The sequence below is a fragment of the Vanacampus margaritifer genome, chromosome 18 (genome assembly GCF_051991255.1).
Source record: "Vanacampus margaritifer isolate UIUO_Vmar chromosome 18, RoL_Vmar_1.0, whole genome shotgun sequence".
Taxonomy (NCBI): Eukaryota; Metazoa; Chordata; class Actinopteri; order Syngnathiformes; family Syngnathidae; genus Vanacampus; species Vanacampus margaritifer.
The window spans coordinates 16,617,571-16,640,606 of NC_135449.1; the positions used below are offsets into that span (position 1 = coordinate 16,617,571).

The following is a 23,036-nucleotide window of genomic DNA, read 5'->3' on the forward strand; positions in this document are numbered from 1 at the left end:
CAAACTCCAGTCTTCGAGGGCCGCAGTCCTGCAGGTTTCGGAGGTTTCCCCTCTTCCAACATAAGCTGATTCTAATCAGCAGGATCGTTATCAGGCTGATGCAGAGCTTGCTGATGAGCTGATCATATATCAGCTGTGTTGGAGAAGAGAGACATCCAAAACCTGCAGTACTCCGGCCCTCGATAACCGGAGTTTGACACCTATGCTCTACAGCATGGATTTTGAACTCTGCTCCGAACAATTTATCTTGTAAATCTACGCTGCCTGCCCAACAAAATGGATGAGCTTCACCATCAAAGACTTTGCATGTTGTGACACTCTCCGCTTCACTGAGAATTGGCTCAGCGAACACATCCTGGACAACATGCTATACCTACCCAGATTCCAAATACATCTTGCGGACTGTGGACCTGGAGTTCATGGGGAAATCAAACCGTGGCGAAGTATGCTTCTATATCAGGCTTCACCAATTCCGGTCATCGAGGTCCGGAGTCCTGCAGGTTTTAGATGTTTCAGCCCACTTACACATCTGATTCAGATAATCAGCTCATCAGCATGCCTGATAAAGATCCTGATTTTTAGTATCAGGTGTAGTGGTAGGTGGAAACATGTATAACCTGCAGGACTCCACACCTCAAGGACCGGAATTGGTGAACCCTGTTCCATATCAATGAAAAATGGTGCACTGTTGTCACAGAGCTCAACACGCACTGCAGCACCATCAGCGGAATGGAGGGGCACGGAGCACAGAGCTTGAGGATGGTCAAAAGACAGTTTTAATGGCGTCATAAAAACTGTGCAAGTTGTTTGCATTGGCAAATCCCTTGATTTGAGCAGCCTTCTCCAGCCACTGGTTATTTTCCATTTTACGAAAATCAGCCTGGATAGTGGGCTGAAGGTGAGAGAACCTCTCTCTCAGTGGGGATGAAGTGTCAAGTGCTGCTTTGTGTGAATATTTTTTTCTGAGAGAGAAGTTCACAGATCTGAATAACAATTTTATTAAACTAGTCTTTTTTTTTTTGACTGGGGTTACCTATCACACCGTTGCTTGTCTTGAAAAGAACAGTTGCAATGGAGTTGCACTCGTAAGTGATGACTGCAGCAAAATTTGTCGGAATTGTCAGGGATAGTAGCAATGGCATTTGCAAGAGCACTACGAAGCTCAGTTAGCCTCTACAAGCCTGCAAAAAGTGCTCGATTCATGTGCTTTTCACTCGAGTGCGTATGGAAAGGTGAATGACGTTTAACCAGTTCGGCATTCGTCACCTGTGAGAGCTCGAATGACCATTATGTCCTGTTGATCTTGTTTTTGGGTGATTATGTAGTCGATCAAATGCCAGTGCTTGGACCGTGGATGCATCCATGAGGTCATAAGTTTGTTAGGTAGTTGGAACAGGAGTTTGTGATTATGAGGTTGTGTTGAGTTTGAGGAGCCGGATGCTGTTCTTATTGGCTTTCCCGATTTCACGTTTCTCTATGACACCATACCAATACCTCATGGTTGTTGCCAACCCTGGCATTTAAATCACCAGGCAAAAGTATTTGGTCAGCCCGGGGGAAAGACAATAAGCAGTGGGTAAGTGCATCGTAGAAAGCATCCTTCACATCTGCTAAAGGGAGTGTAGGAGCATAGGCAATGATGATGGTAGCAGATCTTTTGGAAGCCTTTGACATTGGCGAAGAACCGAGGATTGATAGCAAAGCCAATGCCATGTATCCTGTTTCAGTCATCTGGCAAGCCTCTCCAGAAGAAAGTATAGCCCGCCGCAATCTCTTGGAGAAAGTTTTCATCAAGGAGACAATTTTCATTGAGCGTGGCCAAGTCAATGTCATATCAACCAAGCTCAGATGCAAATTATTATTATCAATGCAGTGCAAACGACGTGGGTGTTCACCACTAGTGCGGTTCTTAGGGTCCAGCAGAGTCTTGACGTTCCATATAGGAACTTAAAGGCTCTTAACTTGCATTTCAAAGGTTTTCTGTTGTTTGGACTGCAAAAAGGGATGCCTTAGTGGCTAGGTGTTTGGTGCCCCTAGGCGAAAGTGTAGATTGTAGTCCCCCCAGTAATACAAATAAATAGAATAAGTACAGTGCAATACAACTGTTAAGTGAAATTTGTGCTGACATTATTAACTACAAAATGTTTTCAAACTATGTACAATACATTTGTGTAAGATACATATAAAAAGTATTAAAAATAATGAGGTCAATGACGGACGGCCATTTTGTTAACAATTGACGGGAAACTTCGAAGAATTTACGAAAATTAACACTATTTTTATGTTTATTTCTATAGACAATTCTGATTGACTGACATACATGTCTTAACCCCGTTTTTCCTCCTTTCACCGATTTCTTAATGCAGTACCTGAGGGCTTGGACCTTTTCATTGTAAAGGTTTTTGATGTATAGACAGCAACATAAGCGAGCCATCCATCTATCAATAGCGCTAACACTCTGAGATGATGCGGACCCCTCACCCTACCTTTTACTGTAAATAGCAGCAGCAGGTCAGATTTCGGGTGCCAGGTCATGATCTCATATTTATTTGGACTAGAAGTCATAAAAAAATAGTTATTATATAAAATATATATGCGGTATAATATAACACATATAAATAATGTAATTTAATAATGTAAAATAAATTAAATTCATATGCTCTATAACATTTTGTAGCATCCTCGGTTGAAATAAAGGTGGTCTCTCCAACTGATGGTTCACAACTTTTATTAAACCTTCCTTTGTGTGCACACACTGTAATATCTACAATACAAATGAACAAAAATTGCCATTAATAACTCAAATGGTATGTTTTGTGTATCCTTTTATCGTATTTAAGCCATATACTTGGGTGACCATATCCACCCCCCCAAAAAAAGAGGACACTTGACCAGGCCTTGAAATTGTAGTACCAGTCACAGTTACACAGTGTACTTCATCTCCTATTATTCACACAATTCCACATTTTAATGAATTTATAAAACCCATGGATGCCCCAACAGGACGCAAGACAATGGTCTGCTCTCCCAAAAGAGGAAATTATTGGTCACCCTACCATATACTATAAATGAATTTGCCTGAAATACCTTTTATAGTCTTGACAATCTCTTGAGTGCAATTTATATTGTAAATACACATTTTAACCTTGCCTGTTGCCTTTATAAATACCTTAAAACAAAAATAAACCATACAGATTCTTAGTCACTAAACCAAAGAGCGTTAGCACACTCCAGTGGACGAAAATTGGAACGTTTTACTTTGGAGTAAATTACACAATTTACATGAAATGTAGCAACATTAGTTAAACAATGAAACATTGCTCCAATACGAACCTTGCTCCCTTCTCAGCCAGGTGCTAAAGAATCGTTCAGTGAATTAGTTGTGAACAGTTTTTTTCTGATTTCCTCTGGCGCACACACGTGCACTTGGAAGACGGCGCTACTAAGTACGTCGGTTACTTACGTCAGTTCCTACCGGTTTATGAGACTTTTTCCTGTAGCCTTCAAAATAAAAGTATCAACTATATTATAATAGCTCAATAAAACAACGCAATTCTGCAATAATCAAAATAATAGCAGGGTAATTTACATATTTTATTTTAGAAAACCTGAGGGGGAATTTTTTTTTTTAACTTTTTTTTTTTGCCCTGCAATTTGGCGCCCCCTCCACTAGATGGCGCCCTAGGCGACCGCCTAGTTTGCCTATGCCCTGCTTAGTGGGCGTGGCTACCCCATCACGTCAGGGTGAAATAGACGATGTTTAGATCATCTTTTATCTGCCCCTCCTCAAATAGAGGTGGGCAGTGCGACCCAATGGCTGCCCAGTACTGCAGGAGGCGTGAGATCCAGGGAACAGGCAGGCAGTGGAGCAGGTTGGCAGACAAGAGTCTAGACACAACCTGGGCAAGAGTAGACAAGCGGGTGTGCAACAAAGCACTTTCCAACAAGAGTAATATATATATGAGAGAGAGAGAGAGAGAGACTCTCTCTCTCTCTCTCTCGCTCTCTCGCTGTTCCCTGGATCTCACGCCTCCTGTAGTACTGGGCAGCCATTGGGTCGCACTGCCCACCTCTATTTGAGGAGGGGCAGATAAAAGATGATCTAAACATAGTCTATTTCACCCTGACGTGATGGGGTAGCCACGCCCACTAAGCAGGGCATAGGCAATCGATCGATCGAACTGACTGAGCAACAAGACTATCGCCGCGGCGCGGTCCAGGGCTGGCTTATGTAGGTTGGTGGTGATTGCCGACACCTGGCCTCTGGCTCAGCTGTGCCTCCTTCCCTTAACGAGCTGCAACGAGCACACACCCATACAAGAACAAAACGGCAAAAGGGGAAAAACGAGAAGGGCAGGGCTCATGGGGAGGCGGCAGGAGCCCTAACAATATTAATGTCAATTGATTTTTTTTATGTATATGAATGGATCTTTATTTTTGAGAACCTCAAGAAAATACAATGCAGCAGGCATTTAAAGGGACATTGTGTAATCCTTAGCACCATCTAGTGAACTAATCGTTAATTTTAAACCCCACAAAATGATTTCAGTAATATGCCAAAAAAATATGTTCTATCACATCAAAATAGATAGTTCTATACTTGTTTTTCTTGTCGCCATCAAATTTTGAATAAGTTAATAATTTCTCTGCGATAAGAAAACGGTTTGAAAGTATAAAGAGGGTTTAAGAGTGTCAAGCGAGTGTCTTTGCTATATCATACAATATTGACCAAAGCCTGCTGAAACGCACAGCACCCTCGCAAGCCTGCCCCGCTCAATGGGATAAGGGTTTAAGATGTTCTTTTCATATTTATTTTGTGTCCTTTGATAGAAGTAGAAGTTGGTGTTTTTCTGATTGTCTTCATTGTTTTTTCTTCACATCAGGCCCTCATGCACCATGAAGGTCATATGGATGACGGGCTGACATTGTCTCGGTCACAACATGAAGAAAGTCACACTGCCAGAGTCATCCGCAGTACCGTGTTCTTATTCAACATGTTCATCAGGTGGGTGGAACATACTGTATCCATTCAGTCATGCACAATGGCCCAAATTAACTGGCTGGGCTTTGGACAATGGTTTAGGCAGCTTCACTGAAAGTCTGTTAAGAAAGGTCAATGAGGTTAATGTAGCTTCGCCAGTTGTACTCACAAGACCGTAATGATTCAGAGCACTGTTGATAATGATCAAGAACTACAGTACAGTATGCTTATAGGAGTTATATCATCCATTGTGCTTAGTAACGTCTTCAACTCCATCCTGTGTGCATTCATTCATTATTCGTATCGATTATCCTCACAAGGGCCATGGATGTGCTGGAGACAGGGGCGGGTTGGCCATCGGGAATTTCGTGAGTTTCCTGAATGGCCAGTCCATTTTGTGCTCACCATCTGATCGCTGCATGTTGCCGTCCTCAATGCACATTTCCTTCACGAGTCAACAAACAACAAATAGTAATCGCTGGATGCCGTCCCGTCCCTCCCACATGAGTTGAATTTGGCGCATGTCATCAATCTTATTTTGCTTGACTAGTGCAGATAAAATAGGGCATTTTGCACTATTGTGTGATGGAACACAACCTACTCCGAGCAAATCAAAGTGTCTTCCCTCAATCTCTTTAAATTGAGGGCAGTTGACGTGCACACAATGCTTGACGTTGCCTTGCAGCCTTGATGGTGCATCTCAAATTGTTGTATCTGTTGGTGTGTCTGCACTGCGCACCCATCAAGTGTGAAATTATTATTATTGTTCATTATTGTTCAAAGTAGCTTAAGTAAGTACAGTACTTAGTGGCCATGGCCGAACGGACTGTAATAAACATTCCTAAGCGAGTCCTAACCAAGTCCTAACACTTCCTAACCAAGTCCTAACAGTTCCCCATTTTTGGTGTGGTCAAGTGGTAGAGTATTCGTCCTGAGACTGGGAGATCGTGAGTTCAACCCCCGGCCGGGTCATACCAAAGACTATAAAAATGAGACCCATATGCCTCCCTGCTTGACACTCAGCATTAAAGGGTTGGAATTGGGGGTTTAGAAGACCAAATGATCCCTGAGCGCAAAGCCCCTGTTGCTGCTTCCCGCTCCCTCAGTGGATGGGTCAAATGCGGAGAGCAAATTTCACCCCACTTAGATGGGCGTGACAATCAGTGGTACTTTAACCTTTAATAAAATATTTTCATAACTCTTCTGATGAAACATCGACTTAAAACTAGTTGAATTGTAGCTTTGCCATGGCCTGAGCGGGTCTGTATTACTTTTACTGGCACTAAACAACTTTGAGGAGGATGGTGATACAAAAAAATACAAATCTGCTGACTGCTTTATGGCATACGTCACTTCCCCCTTTCCACATTCGTTACAAAGACGGAAGTCCATTTAAGCGTTGATTTAGGATTACTGCTTTCCTGGCAGAAGCTGCAAAACACCTGAAAAGTTTTGAGGAGACAAAAAAGAAAAAGGGAAGCTACCCAGATAAAAGGACAGTCAAGGATTAACTCTTTGACTGCCAACCGTTTTCAGAAAAGGGATGCTGTGGGTGCCAGCCGATTTAAGCATTTTGACTGATCTTTCAAGGTCCACAGAAAATTTTGTGTTTGGACTATGGAAACACACATAGTACCAAATGAAAGATTGAACTCTCATCTTTCATCAGAAAAAAAAGTTTGTTTCTACCTTATTCCATTCTTCAGTAATCAACAATAGAAAATGGTTAGTTTCACCCAAATGCTCTGTTTTGGACCAAAATACGGAGAAATCAAGCTTTTTGTGAAACAATATTATTTCATGCACTCAAGTGAATTTGACACCTTTTTTTTTTCCATGAATGATGCCACAAACACCTAAACAGTGCTTTACTTCTGTAAAACACTACCACCAACAATGAAAAAGTGTTTTTTGATAGCAAAATAGGTTTATTTACATTCAACAGTGTAACAAATTGACAAAACAATTTCGCAAACTATTTACAAATGTGTGCAACTGTGGTACTATTTACAATTGTGTGGATGTTTCAACTACAGTTTTTCTTTTTGTGTAACACTCCCCTGCGTGCAAGGGGACACAGCAGGATTTGCACAACAGATTAGTTTTACTGCGATTGCCCCTTCGCGTGCAGACCCTACACTTTCTTGCCGGCCTTTTTTCCGGGGAGTAGCAGGTATATACTGCAGTGTGTGTTTGGCCATGTTGCCATCAAGTCTACTCTCAGTTTTATAGAGATATAGGGCACATAACGCACTTTGGGAGGGGTGGGGGTAGGGTGGAAACACCGTCTTTGCCCTACAACTCCCCTCCAATTTTAATGCACCACACAACTGTGTGTGTGGAGGGGGGGGGCATTGGTTGGGGCAGACCGCAGTATAGAGCAGTGCTGCGGTCCCCTGCCATTTCCCTCTGCTCCGGTTCACCTGCTCCCAATTTTAATGCACCACAGCACACACTTGTATATACACTGGGTGGGGTCACATTCAAGGTTTAGGGGTAGAGTTCGCCAGTCGGCGAGCTGGCGAACTCAGTAACGGTTAAATCTCACTATTTACGCTGGAGTGACGATCGGAGGCTTTCCCCGCTGGGCCTGGGGCTCGGGGGTGCCGCCCGTCCTCCGGTGCCCCTGCCCCCCCTCTGCCCCCGGTATTCCGTCCCTCCACGCGGTGGGGGATGGGGTGGGCGCGGATGCCCTCTCCGCTCCGCTGCCCGGCCCCTCTTCGGCGCCGGTGTGGGGGATCACCGGGATCTGGGGGTCGGGGGCTGGGGGGCTGCCGGTAGGTGGGGGTGGGGTGGGGGTGGCTGGGTGGGGGGGTGGTTGGGTGTCTGGGGGCCTGGGGCCGGCTGTGTCTGGGTTGGGGTGGATAGCGGGGGTGGATGGGGGGCGTGGGGGGAGCGGGGGCTGTGGGCCGGTGGGGTTCCTGGCGGGCCTGCAGTGCCCCGTCCTGCTGCATTGGGTTGGGGGCGCGGGCCGCGTTGGGGTGGGGGGCACTCCTGCTCCTGGGTTTGCTCTCCGGCCGGTGGCCCCTGCGGGGCCCGGGGATCGTCCTTTGGCGCTGCCGCGGCCTGGGGGGCTCTGAGGTGTTGCGCTTGCTCTGTCCTGGCGAGGGTCGACGGCTCCCCTCTTTGGTGGAGATTTTCATGCACGCCAGATCCACCACACCAGCATCTATCGAAACTCAGACACAATCTTCCTCAGGTCATTGAATTGGTGGAGGCTGGTGTCTGTAGATCTCACTCTACTTCATCTCTCCTTCCTTCCATTCCTCAGTCTCTCCTTTGGTCTCTTGAGGTCTCCCTGATTTGTTGAAATTTAGATGTCTCTGGGGTTGGTGAAGGACTCTGGTTGGTGGCCTGGTGGGTGGTGTCTGGTCGGTGCTGGATTTCACTTTTCTTTCTTTTCTTTGGTCCTTTCTCGGGTTTCCTGACGGCCTCACGACTCTGGCTGAAAGTGTTCAGTTTAGGGAAATGGTATGGGATTTTATTTTTTTTTTATAGGTTTTAGGTGAACTAATGAATGCACACACGCACGCAAGCACATACACATATTCACCCACATACAAAAAAAAAAAATATATATATATATATAAAAAAAAAAAAGGAGAGCAATGATGATGACATGTCAAATCGGTAAAATTACCGAATGATCAATACTGAGCTCTCAAGAAAAAAAAGAAGAAGTCTACTCTCAGGATCATGATACGGTGACCTGGTGTTACGTCTGGCTTCCTCATGTCCTTCAGTTCCAGTTCCAGTTACCAGGTGGTAAGAGATGTTCTGATCCATCTTATCCACTCCATTCATGATGGCATCGTAGTCCAGAGCCAGTGTCTTCTCTGTGATCAGACTGTACCCACTCCTCCGATGAATATGCATTGGACTCAGGGTACATACACTTCATCATCCGATTGAACGTCCGCCTGTGCAGAAATGCTCGGTTATGCACCACGTTTTCCTGCATTAGCATCGCTAGCCGGTGAGGCTTTACGACGTGATCGAAGCTGCCGCGTCAACGCTTCCAACTTCGGCGTCAACCTCGGAGTCACCATCATCATCATCATCATCAATGTGCTCTTTAGCATTGGTCGATGCTTTTCGTCTTTGAAAAAAATGCTCAAGCGTGAGCTGCTTGCAACCGATCGCAATTTTCGCTTCCTCAGCCATTCTCCCCTCAACACTCTAGCTCACGTCTTCTACTACTGACTCCTACCCGATCTTGTCCAAAGAGAGTCATCGCTGCCATCTAGTGCCCAAAAATAGTCATTATACTAACTCGATCTGCTTGATACTTTCAGCACAGCTGGCCAAGGCTTTCCTCCACCCGTTTCCAAAAACAAAAAAAACAAAAAAACATAGTTAACGTCTTTTAACGTTTTTGGCAGCCCTCATTTGGATTTTACTAAACGTTATTAAACGTTTTTGGCAGTCAAAGAGTTAACATTGACCAGACGTTCACTCGCTGGCATGAGTTCAAAAACAAAGCAGTGCGCTTGTCCTCATGAGAAATTAGGTCTTCCTTCAGGCATAACATTACCGCTTTTGTCCATATGGCACCGCCATAATAAACGTAAACGGAAAGTTCCTTAGTGATGCTTTAAACTAACGATGTTGGATAACTCCATCTTCCAATTATTTTTCCTGTACTTGAAACGGCGTTATCGCTATTGTACGTTAAATGCATTGTGTTACAATTGATTTATTAGTTTACAAATTGACTACTGCGTAATCCTTCCTAACACATTCCGGTTCCACAAAAAGGCTGCCGGTTGGGGAGAGCTCCGTTGTCAATAACAGATCATGAACTTCCGACTTACATCTGCCTGCAAGATTGTATCTGGACCAGGGACGCCTTCCGATGACGTCACATTAAGACAGCTCCAATTGAGCAACATTGAACTTTTTTCCCCCCGTTCATCTTGATCATTTGTGTCCATATAAAATACAGAGATTTACTTTTTTATGATTGTTTTACATTTATATGTAAATTTCTGATAAAAAAAAGAAAGAGGGCGGGGTCTTAGGTCTTAGAGTCACTTCCGATTATGGCCCGACAGGTCCTGCCCACTGTCGATACCAGATATGAAAGTAAAAGTGTACTATTTAAATTGTTTGATATAAAGCGTTTTTTTTTAAAGTAGTGAAAGTTACTCTGCCTGGTAACGAATGCCTTTTATTATAAAGTAATTCAATTGCTAACTCAGCTACTTTTTTTTTTTTACTTCTTTTTTTTTGTTGCAAGTAATTAGTAACTATAACTAATTCCTTTCAAGTAACATTCACAACACTGGTTATTTTTAAAATTAGGGCCAGAGAAGCTACTGCTGCGAGGTCCCTATTGTTTTTCCTCCTTCTTCGTCTTCGTCTTTGTCTTTTTCTTCTTCTTTTCCGTAAACGATCACATTTTTGACTCCCTAGACATGAATGAAAACTCAGCAAACTTTGCACACTCTTCGGGCACGGCGAAAATGTGATATTATGAAGTTGTCGTAATGGCATGGCTCCATAGGGCGCCATACAGGACAAAAATAAAAAACAATCCCAACACGTTTGACCTACAGCTACGAAAATTGGCAGGCACGTGTAGCACCCTGAGACGTACAAAAAAAAGTATATTACGGCTGTATCCTAAAATGTACAGGAAGTGAGCTATGAATTTTTGAATGTCCAATTTTTGCCCATTCACAGGGGTCATACATTTGAACCCTTTTCCTAGACGATACATTCAATTGAGTTCAAACTTGGCCTGTATCATCTCAAGACCTGGGACAACTGGTGAAAAAATCTTGAGTTTTCAAAATGCAATATTACAAGAGAGGGGCCTCAAACTTTGCGTTTCATATTTGCTTCGTCACAAAGGAGAAAATGTTTACTAACTCCTCTGTATATGCTCCAAAAAATCCCAAACTTCTTATGTATGTTAATAGTCACGACCTAAAGGCATCTATATGATAATATTTGGTTATATCTATATCGCCACCTAGTGGTGACAAAAATTAACATTTTTTACATTTTCCTCTGCACCAAGCCCGTGAAAAGTATCCAGTTGAAAATTTGTCACAGAAGCCTTAACATGTTGATCAGAAATATTGTGACTTTTCAGCAAAGGGCGTGGCAATGACGATGCTGCAAAAAATCTCATGATTCACCGTAACAATAAAAGCTGCTTTAACTTGACCCAGATGATCCTATCTTCTCCAAATGTCACACATTTGATGAGAGTCCAGTCCTGAAGACATCTACAAAAACTTATATTTCAGAAGACTGTTTAGGCCTTCATGGTGGTACAACACGAAGTTTGTGACTTTTCATGAAACACTGTGGGCGGGGCTACTGTTCGTCAAGAAAACAACGCCGATTTTTAGGGCCTAAACATGCACAGAAACTCGTGAAACTTGGCACACACATCTGGCCTGACAAAATGAGCAATATTTTATCATGTATTGTACGATTTTTACTAAAATGACTCACTAGCGCCCCCTAATAATATTTAGCGAAGCAGCCCTGGTTGTACGTTTAAGCAAGATTTAAGAACAATTTTAGGTATATGAGGGAGGGAGCTAAGACCTACAAAAAAGCCTCCTGAACCCTAATGCTCAAATGAACAGGAAGTGAGCTACAATTTTTTGAATGTCCCATTTTTGCAGATTTTGGCACATTTGCAGGGGGCATTCTTTTGCCAATTTCTCCTACACGTTGTATCTGATTGACTTCAAACTTGGCCTGGACCATGTCAAGACCTGGCCCATCAACAGGGGAAATCTTGACTTTTAGAAATACTATTTGACAGGGGCGGGGCATAATTTTTTGGTGTTTCATATTTCCTTTGCCATTAACTCTTTGACTGCCAGACGTTTTCAGAAACGGGATGTCGCCAGTGCCAGCCGATTTAAACATTTTGACTGATCTTTCAAGGTCCACAGAAAATGTTGTGTTTGGACTATGGAAACACACATACTACCAAATGAAAGATTGAACTCTCATCTTTCATCAGAAAAAAGTTTGTTTCTACCTTATTCCGTTCTTCAGTAATCAACAATAGAAAATGTTTAGTTTCACCGAAATGCTCTGTTTTGAAACAAAAAGCGGAGAAAAAGAGCTTTTTGTGAAACGATGTTTTTTCATGCACTCTAGTGAATTCTACACTTCTTTTTGTCCATGAATGATGCCACAAACACCTAAATAGTGCTTTACTTCTGTAATACACCACCACCAACAATGAAAAAGTGTTTTTGGATTGCAAAATACGTTTATTTCCATTCAACAGTGTAACAATTTGACAAAACAATTTCGCAAACTATTTAGAAATGTGTGCAACTGTGGTACTATTTACAATTATGTGGATGTTTCAAATACAGTTTTTCTTTTTGTAACACTGCCCTGCGTGCAAGGAGAGGGAGCAGGATTTGCACAACAGATACGTTTCACTTCGATTGTCCGTTTCGCGTGCAGACGTTACACTTTCTTGACAGCCTTTTTTTCCGGGGAATAGCAAGTAGCAGACTGTACCCACTCCTCCGATGAATATGCATTGGACTCGGGGTACTCTTCGTCGTCCGATTGAACGTCCGCCTGAGCGTGCTCGGTTGTGCTTCGCGTTTTCCGGTGTTAGCATCGCTAGCCCGTGAACCTTTATGACGTCGTCATAGCCGCCGCGTCAGCGCTTCCAACTTCGGCGTCAACCTCGGAGTCACCATCATCATCATCGATGATGATCATCGTCGTCATCAATGTGCTCTTTAGCGTTGGTCGATGCCTTTCGTCTTTGAAAAAAATTCCCAAGTGTGAGCTGCTTGCAACCGCCATTGTTCGCTTTCTCAGCCATCTAGCTCCGCCTCACGTCTTCTACTGCCGCGTCAACACTTCCAACCTCGGAGTCACCATCATCATCATCGATGATGATCATCGTCGTCATCAATGTGCTCTTTAGCGTTGGTCGATTCTTTTCGTCTTTGAAAAAAAATGCTCGAGCGTGAGCTGCTTGCAACCGGTCGCCATGTTCTCTTCCCTTCCCCAGCTATTGTCCCCTCTAGCTCCGCCTCACGTCTTCTACTGACGCCTACCCAATCTTGTCAAAAGAGAGTCATTGTGGCGATCTAGGGGCCAAAAATAGTCATTAGGCTAACTAGATCTGCTTGAAACTTTCGCCACAGTTGGGCAAGGCTTTCCTCCACCCGTGCTCCCCCAAAAAATAAAAAAAAATTGGAGAACGTCTTTTAACGTCCTTGGCGGCCCTCCGTAGGTTTCTACTAAACGTCATTTAACGTTTTTGGCAGTCAAAGAGTTAAAGACAAAATGCGTAATAACTCCCCGGTACATGCTCTAAAAAATCCCAAACTTCACATGTATGTTTATAGCTATGACCTGAACGTATCTCCATGAAAATAGTCAGTTATAAATATAGCGCCACCTAGCCCTTGGGTCGACAAAAAAAAAATGTCACGCAAGGTATTTTGTCCAAAATTTGGATACTCTTTGTAAGTGCGATAACTAAGTCATTTATTAATATTTTTTTTTTACTTTCCACCACTCAAAATGTTCAGTGGCATCACACCTATCCATGCATATATACTTTTTATTTATTTATTTATTTATTTTTGATGCTCTCTGTAGACAAAATTGTGCTATGAGTAAAACTAACGATGATATATGTTTATATGTACTCTAAAAAAATGCCAATCGGGGCAACAAAAATAAAAAAGGACGCTGATTTTTTAGGGTCGTATCATTTACCAAAAGTCATTGAGCTTTACACCCTCATCACACCAGACAAAAAAAATATATATATATTTGTAAAGGTTTATTATGCCATTTAAAAAAAAATCTGCTTCGATGTGTGCCAGTACCACAACGTGCAAGTACCCCAAAGTGTTAACAATAATATAAATACCTGCCTCCAGACCATGTTACTTTGCCTGTGAATGCTGCCAGTTCGTACTGTAGGCCCAAGTCCGAGTAAATGCAGAGAGTTGCGTCAGAAATGGCATCCGGAAAGGGATACTTGACTCATTGAGCCATTTTCAACCGTAAGAAGATAATATTTTGTCTATAATAAATGTGATAATTTCCTTATTATTAATCAACAACTAATACCTTAAAACAAATTTTGACACTTTGTGTTGACTCAAGATGACATCGCCTGTGCTGAGGAAACAGGTAACAACTAATCATAGTTCAGTTTGCTGACCAAACCTAGAAAACAGGTGGGCCATGATTGGTTGTTACCTATTTCATCAGCACAGGTGATATCATCTTCAGTCAGCAAAAAAAAAACAACGTGTTTTTACAGGCATTAATTGTACGTGAAAATAATTGAGTTATCAAATAAATTCTGGACAAAATCAGAACTTTTTACTGCTGAAAATGGCTCAATGGTTCAAGTATACTATCCCTTTAAAAGTTTCCCAAACAATCATGAGCGTTCATCCAAAGAATTCTGTAACAGATTTGTCATGTCCCAGGCTAGCAATGACCGTCATTGATGCTGTTAACCTACAGGGCACCCGTGGAAATTCAAATTGCGTAGTCTATATTCTGAAAATACTCAAGCCAATTTACACTCATTGGTGGAGACATAATGTGAATACCAACTGACTGCCAACCACATCACTGGCAGCTCAGTTAATTACTGCATTGCTTTTACTCTTTCACCCATCATTGTTGAACATGTGTATTATATTGTATACAAACAAATGTATAATTTTCACATCTTTCAGTTAATTTTTTTTTAAATTTGTTCTTGGTCATTTACAGGAGTCTAGATACATTAAGAACTAAAGGAAAGAGCACAACCTTTGATATACCAATTGACTCAATCAGCCTGAGTCTTCAGGATCTGATTGGCTACTTCCAGCCACCCGGTGATCACCTAGAACACGAAGACAAGCAGAATCTTCTGAGAGCTTTGAAGAACAGACAGAACCTCTTCCAAGAAGAGGTGATGAGTGTGTGTGCATGCGTACATGTTCACATGCGTGTGTGTATGCATGTGTATGTACTAGTGTAAATTTTGTTGAAGACATCTAAAGAAAAATATTCTCGTCAACACACATTTTTTACCAGATGAAAACTAGACTAGACTTAACTAGACTAAAACCCTCATTATTAAACAATAACTGATACTAAATTCGTATGCATTTTCGTAACCTAATGAAGACGACACGAAAAAGTACTTCACTTAATAAAAACTGGATCAAAATCTATGGACATTTTAGTTCATGAAGAAAGATGAGACAAAAATTATATGATTTTGTAAGATCCTGTCTCTGCTAATCTGTCACTGTGACATTGTCATGTGACACACCCCCTTTCAAATCTGCAGCTAGCGAGTGCAACATGCACAAACACATGGGACAGACAGAAAATGAATTAATGGTGAATGGCTAAAAAGATAATAATAAATTATTAGTTAATAGTTATAACGTAACATTAATACAACGGCTACTATGTTCCAACAACAATGTCAATCCGACAGCTAACTAATGCTGGCTGATTTACTAACTTGCAACATGGAGTCATGGTAGCCACTGATTTACTGTAGTTGTGTGTGTGAAGTTGTTTTTCTTCAAAAAGATGAGAGGAAATTTTATGTGAAATAGTTTTAGAGTCGAAATGCTCAACATTATCTGCTGAAAGAATATACAGGGGTAAAATGATTGTCCTGACTAAAACGTTGACAGTTTACGGATAAAATTATGTTTTCACTGAAGACGAAAATGCTAGATGTATAGTCGACTAAAAGTTGACTACATATAAAGATGAGGTTGACAAACTATGATAAAAACTAACAAGCGTGATTGAGACTAGAGATTAAAAATGTCTGATCAAATTAGCACTCGTATGTACAAAATCTGCAAAAATATATAATAATAATAATAATAATAATAATAATAATAATCCGTGTTTAACAACACTTTATTATAATACCCTTTATAGTGATATGGGAGCGAACTGGTATTTCCAGATTTGATTGCATCTAGTAGCCTCGCCATCAAGAGAATTAGCTGAATAAGCTACCTTTTGTGTCTGTAGGGAATGATCGCCCTGGTCTTGGAGTGTATTGATCGACTACACGTCTATAGCAGTGCAGCCCATTTTACAGAAGCAGTTGGAAGGGAGGCAGGAGAGGCCTGGAGCTCCAGCCTTAATTCTCTCTACCAACTACTGGGTATGCACATGGACTTGGATGCAACGGCTGACAACAATAACTCTCATTCCCTGCTCCCTCTTGTCGCTTTTAGCTGCACTCATCAGCGGTAACAGAAAGAACTGTGCCCAGTTTTCGGGTTCCTTAGACTGGCTCATCAGCAGGCTGGAGAGACTGGAAGCCTCTTCTGGTACGTTGGCAAGACTTTGATAAGAACAGCATCATATGGACCCATGGATCAATAATATGTGTCATACTCTACAATCTGGTGAGAAGTTGTGAAAAGTGCACAAGGCTGTGGGTGTTCTCTTTGTGGCATCTTCCTGTGCTATTAAGCTAAATCTAAAAGCGATACATGTTTAGAAAAGCTCCACACAAAAATAATGCAAGTTTACACTGCACTTGCTCAGTGTGAGTGGGTGGAAATTCAAAATGGTGTCATATTTGGAAGTGCTGATGCATCTTACTAGGAAGTAAATGCAGAGACTTTTGTTGTGACGAAAACTAGACTGCATCTCGACAAGATGTATCTTCAATTGTTTAAAAGGAACTCCTGGATTTGATTATTTTAGTAATAAAAAAATATTTTAAATTAGATGTATATAGCGCCTTTCAGCCGCAAGGACACGGTCAGGTTCAGTCAACCTAGAACATTTAATAAACAACAGACAAGGAAGAAAGACAAGAGATTTTGATTGTTTATGCATGCGAGGAGAACGGACAGAGATGTGCACAGATTACAATCTTCTACCCGCTCTGATGCACACTCTACCGAGCCCTTATTTTTTTTTACAGGGCGTTCCCTAGTTACACAACCGTTGCTGCTCTAAAGGGGAGGGGGAAACACAGCAGCAACATTAAAACCATTGCAGATATGAGTCATTGCGCAGATAATAATATTGACGTATTTTGCTTTGGCGCTCCAACAACAAAATGTTTCAGTCCTTATCTTGTGATAAGGGCACAGTTCCTGTTCTGCAGCTGCAGAAGTAGGAGTCATGCTCTTTCTTACGCTCTGCCCTTCTTCACAGACAACTTCATGATACAAACAAGGTTATACTGCTGAATAAATGCTTTGCTCTATTAAAAGAGAAAATATGGGATAATGTATGTACATATATTCTAACAGCCACTTTACAGACCCTTGCAAATCCAGGCTGAGCAGAAGGCTTCCACCATTGTCCCCATGACTTTACCAATAAATAAGTCAAAGTAGCACTAAATTGCCCCATTAGCCCCGCTCCAATAGGAGGCACTTGTCTGACGTCAGGGTGACACAGCTTTCAAATTGTTGTTTTTTAATTTGAGGTGCGTCACCATTGTGACAGACGCCTTCCCAGCACTTGCCAGCAACGCTCCATTCCATGGTGCCCACTCTTGACCACATACAAAATGAACGGGTCACAGATGGCATACTTCTAAGTGTTGTGTGAAAAGGGCTTATCTCAACTGACTACGAGGTGAGAAGGAAAATACAACCTAGACTGGTGGCACGTCAATAGCAGGGTCAAGTTAAAAAAGGCTTAAATCCAATCTTATGGTGGAATTGTTATTCCCTGCATCCACTCTCTACCACTTATTGTGAGTAAATGTGGCAGGGTTTTTACTTTCTGGACCTGGATTTGCCACCTCTGGCCGTTACGTCCCCAGTTTTTAGAATGAGGGATGAAGCTGGAGTATACAGAGAAAAATACAGCAAGCACAAATAACATGCAAACTCTACACAGTTTAGCCTGACCCCAACTCAGAACCTCCAATTGCGAGGAAGACGTACCAACCACCAGTTTACTCTGCTGCCATTGATATTTTTAGTCATCATAATTTTGTGATGCAAGCAGTGTATTTTTAGAGATAAATGATGAATATTTATTCATTTATTCTTTTGTGTGTTTTTTTTAAACACAATATGCTAATTCTTATTCAGGCGTACTGGAGGTTCTTCACTGTGTGCTGGTGGAGAGTCCTGAAGCACTGAACCTTATCAAAGAGGAACATATCAAATCCATAATTTCTCTTCTGGATAAACATGGACGCAACCACAAGGTAAATGTGGTCCTAAACAGTAGAAATCAAGCCACAATATTCACCTGCATTCAGATACAGTTATGTATTTGGGCTCTAATATTCCTTCACAGAGCATTTTAATTGGCTGGTCAATTTTGATCTCATTGTAAAATCTAAAAGTCTAACATGAATCATTTAAAATGCAGAAACATTTCTTTAAAATGCTGTTTTGATATAGATTTACAAACACATCCATTCAAGTTGTGTAGGTATTGGCATATGTGGTCTTGTGTCAGTGATATGTTCTGACATCCTTTCTATATGCACATGCTGTGTAGGTTCTTGATGTGTTGTGTTCGCTTTGTGTATGTCACGGTGTGGCAGTACGCTCAAACCAGCACCTGATTTGTGACAACCTACTGCCGGGAAGAGACTTGTTACTTCAGACACGTCTGGTCAATTACGTAAGCAGGTATAAAAACATAAACTGGGGATTAGCATTCACTATACACATTGGCTGTCATTGTTTGACCTGTTATTACCCCCGTTTAGTGACAAAATTCCTTTCTCTCCTCCTCTCAGCATGTGCCCGAATATCTTTCTAGGTGTCAGTGAAGGCTCTGCACAGTATAAGAAGTGGTACTATGAGCTGATTGTAGACCAAGCTCTGCCATTCGTCACAGCTGAGGCATCTCACCTCAGAGTGGGCTGGGCCAACACCAATGGCTATGTGCCCTGCCCCAGCGGTGGGGAGGGTTGGGGCGGCAACGGAGTGGGTGATGACCTCTACTCCTTTGGCTTTGATGGACTCCATCTTTGGTCAGGTGCAGCTTGTTTGAACATTGTGTACAATGTAAATCCATACTATGTTTATCCTGTGTGGAATAAGTAGGGGTATCTGGCAAAATCATAATCATGTTAATGATATCTCACTATATATATATATATATATATATATATATATATATATATATATGTATATATATATATATATATATATATATATATATATATATATAGATCGTTAGATAGATAGATAGATAGATAGATAGATAGATAGATAGATAGATAGATAGATAGATAGATAGATAGAGAGATTATTCAGCCCTTAGCGTAGTTGGGATGGGATTTAAAAAAAAACAATACAATACAATACAAAGTCCAAACGAATTCAATTCAATAATCCAAATGAGATGGTGGCTGTGTCCGAATGTACACACTTGTTCCTCAACCCCTCATTCACTACATATGTAGTGCCCTCATTTTGTTTGGCGATTCGGACAGCCAGCTCACTACTTCTCCTCGTCGCATATCACTTGACCACCATAACTGTTATGACGCACTGGCGCATAAATCTCAGACTATTTATTGTGAATAAAAATGTTTTAAAACTGTACTTTAGTTCCTTTATTGTAAATATTTTCAACCAAAACACATTCATTATTTCCATAGTATATAATTTTCATGGCTCTGCTCTCATTGAGCAGAGGGACATGTCCTCCTGCGCCGCACCTGTTTCCTATTCCTAATCAACGCTTTATAAGGACTGGAACTTCCAGCACTCCTTGTCGGAGTATTGACTTTGTTACGTCCTCGTCCAAGTGCAATATTCAGATCTTGTGTTTCCTATTCCTGTTCTAGTTTTTGTTCATTGTTTCACAGTTTTTATGTGAGTCCTTTTGATCCGTAGTTTTAAGTTACTTCTTCGGCTTTCTGCCTGAGTGTTTTGGTATCCACGCGTTGAGTCCTTTTTCTCCGTAATTTTTTGTTTCCTTAGCTTTGCGCTTGAGTGATTGATCTCCACGTGTAGTCCCACGTTGCCTTTAGTTTCTCCGCTTTGTATAGCTCGTTTGTATTTGTTATTCTGTTTATTCTCGTTGTGCGGTTTTATAGCCCTCGGGTGTATTTTTGTTTTCTTTCCTTGCAGCATTTGCAAGAGACTTTTGTTAATAGTTTTTTTCCTGGCTTCGTCCAGCGCTTTGTGTTACTACCCGCTGTGTAAGAATACATTTGTCAATCTTACCTTTTGTGTCTCTGCGTTTTGGGGATCCATTATCCGGTTTACCCGGAAATCATTACAATATTAATGCATCACATTGATTCTCGTTCTTGCGTTGTTGCTTACGCCATGTTTTTTCATACTCGCATTATGGTCTATATCAACCCGGTTGAGTGAACATCAATGTTCACTACTTTTTAGAGTGCATTGTGGGTAATTTTAAGTGCCCTACATTTTCGCTCCCTGGACACTCGGACACCCCTACAAAATGGCATGACCCCTCAGTAGGGCACTATATAGGGAGTAGGGTGCGCATTCGGACACAGCCGGTGACTCGACCAAGCATGACATGTACAAGATATAATCATTTATGGGTGGATTTTTTGCAGGCTGTATTGCAAAGTCTGTTAGCTCACCCAATCAGCACCTTCTGAAAGCAGACGATGTGGTGAGCTGCTGCTTGGACCTTAGTGTGCCCAGTATCTCCTTCAGGATCAACGGCCAACCAGTTCAGGGCATGTTTGAGAACTTCAACTCCGATGGCCTCTTTTCCCCTGTGGTCAGCTTCTCTGCTGGAGTTAAGTTAGTGCATTTCTCAAAGCAAATCACCTACAATTATCCGTCCAGTGGTACCTTTACCTGCTCACCTGTTTGTTGGCATCTCATCTTTGTATAGGCTTCGATTCCTTCTTGGGGGCCGCCATGGAGAGTTTAAGTTTCTCCCTCCTCCAGGTTATGCTCCATGTTTTGAGGCCGTGTTGCCAAGAGAGAAACTAAAACTGGAACCCAGTCAACACCAGACAGCAGCCAGGGATCTTTTGGGACCCACTGTCACCATGAGCCAGGCAGCATTCACACCTATGCCTGTCAACACCAGCCAGGTACAGATGGCTCGATTTTTACATGTTTATTAGACTGATAGACAGACATGCAAAGTTACCAGGGAAATTTTATTTATTCATTTATTGTTTATTGAACGCAAGCATACATGCAGAATACTCAACCAACTATAACAGTCGGCATGTATCAAGTATTCATCAAGTGTTAAGCACTGAGCAGTCCAAAGGCCCTCTTAAGGGCCTCACCCCTCTAAGTGGGGTGAAATTCGTTCTCCGCATTTGAGCCACCCACTGAGAGAGCGGTCAGCAGCAGCAGGGGCTTGTGCTTGGTGAACATTTGGTGATCTAACCCCCCAATTCCAACCTGTAATGCTGAATGTCAAGCAGGTAGGCAAATGGGTCAAATTTTCATAGCCTTTGGTATGACCCAGCCGGGGATCGAACCCATGACCTCCCAGTCTCAGGGGGGGACTCTCTACCACTAGTCCACTGAGCACATCACTCCTGGGAAAGTCATTACATCCTGTAAGGAAATGTCTTAAATGACCCATGCATGAAAGTGGTCATGTTAGCTATTTTTTGTTTAAGGCAGCAATTTTGGATGAACTCCAGGGCTCTTACCTTGATTAATTCCCACTAGGGAATTCACCCAAATTAAGTCCCAATCGGAAGCAGGTATCCGAAATAGATGCCATACTGTTTTCAAAGATGGGTGGCGAGTTTTGGACCTGGGCCTTCAGTGCTGATCCAGCTCTTGATACCACCACTAACATGTCACAAATGAACTCATTCACTCACAGCCATTTTCACTGAAGCAACCCCCTTTGCTCCCGGCTATTTTACTTGATTTTGACTGATTTTGCAAGGTCCACAGACCCCCCCCCCAAAAAAAAATTGAGTCTCTTCTTTCATCAGGAAAAAAAGTATATTTGCATCCATTTCTGTTTTGCAGCAATTAGCATTAGAATATAGCTAAGTTTCATCATTATTCACAAACCTGTTGAAAACACTGGGGAAAAGAGCTCGTTGCAACATGGCCTCCTCTTATACTCTCCTGCCACCTTCTGGCAGTTTTTTGTAATAACTACCATTGCTTTAAGCAACCTCTTCTTGTCAGAAGCTGTATAAAAGCCTTCTGTATGCTTGGGCCTAAAAAAACTTAAACCTTTACATTTTTGGGGAGTGCAGGACAAAGTATTAAAGGTAGAGTCCAAAAGTTTTGACCGTTTCTGTTTGTAAACAAACAATTCAAAACAGACTCTTACCATGGCTCAACCCATACTAGCTGAATGCTCACGCCCCCTGCCTTTGACCGCACTCAGCCCTGAAGTCTCTCTGCACGTCAACATTGCGTCTGCCTACAGTGATCGTTTTTAAGGCAGAGAAGGCCTTCTTGATGACCCTGACTGTAATCCACTGACCTTTTTCCTGATACCATTTAATGTGGTTGGAGTATGGCATCAAAGATTGTTCATCATTTCAAGCATCCACCATGAAAAAGCGGTGAACGGCTCATTTCAACAATACTCAAAGCTTTATTTGCTATTATTATCATACATTGAAAATATATGCATTTTGTATTATTGGAGGGGTCAACTATTAGAAGCAATCCTCAAAATGTTTTCAGTTGTCTGATTTTAAACTTCAATTTACAATATGACTTCAAATCTCCCTTTCAGATATGGGACAATCCCTTTGGTTAATCTAGAAGAATATCCAGTGAATTGCAAATGAGGGCAAAGCCACACCTCTACTACTATAGTTAAGTGGAATTCATGGCGCCCACTGCTCTTTTTTTGTGTCTGTGTGTAGATTGTTTTGCCATTTCACTTGGAGAGGATCAAAGAGAAGCTTGCAGAAAACATCCATGAACTGTGGGTGATGAACAAGATTGAATTTGGCTGGACTTATGGTGTAGTGAGTATTGAGTAACATCACTCTGCCTGCGTTCCCCCCCAAACAGTCTGTTTATTGAATTTTCACACTGACTCAATAATAATTGTGACATTTGACAGGATGTTACAAAATAGACGAATAATCAAACCTTCCTCACGCTCGACCACATCATGT

The 23,036-nt window shown here is 41.8% G+C and overlaps 1 protein-coding gene across 2 annotated transcripts in view; it reads left to right on the forward strand.

The window, feature by feature from the left end:
• The window catches only part of ryr2a (ryanodine receptor 2a (cardiac)), a 233,607-nt gene that overhangs the window by 57,312 nt on the left and 153,259 nt on the right, over positions 1-23,036 (forward strand). Inside the window, exons 12-22 of one of the 2 annotated variants that reach the window (XM_077550282.1) lie at positions 4,884-5,005; positions 5,302-5,349; positions 14,732-14,915; positions 16,010-16,145; positions 16,219-16,314; positions 18,049-18,167; positions 18,467-18,600; positions 18,711-18,952; positions 20,517-20,709; positions 20,804-21,008; positions 22,779-22,883. In XM_077550282.1, coding sequence (XP_077406408.1) covers positions 4,884-5,005; positions 5,302-5,349; positions 14,732-14,915; positions 16,010-16,145; positions 16,219-16,314; positions 18,049-18,167; positions 18,467-18,600; positions 18,711-18,952; positions 20,517-20,709; positions 20,804-21,008; positions 22,779-22,883 — 1,584 coding nt within the window. The remainder of the gene's footprint in view (positions 1-4,883; positions 5,006-5,301; positions 5,350-14,731; positions 14,916-16,009; positions 16,146-16,218; positions 16,315-18,048; positions 18,168-18,466; positions 18,601-18,710; positions 18,953-20,516; positions 20,710-20,803; positions 21,009-22,778; positions 22,884-23,036) is intronic. The other variant, XM_077550284.1, reaches the window with a different exon arrangement.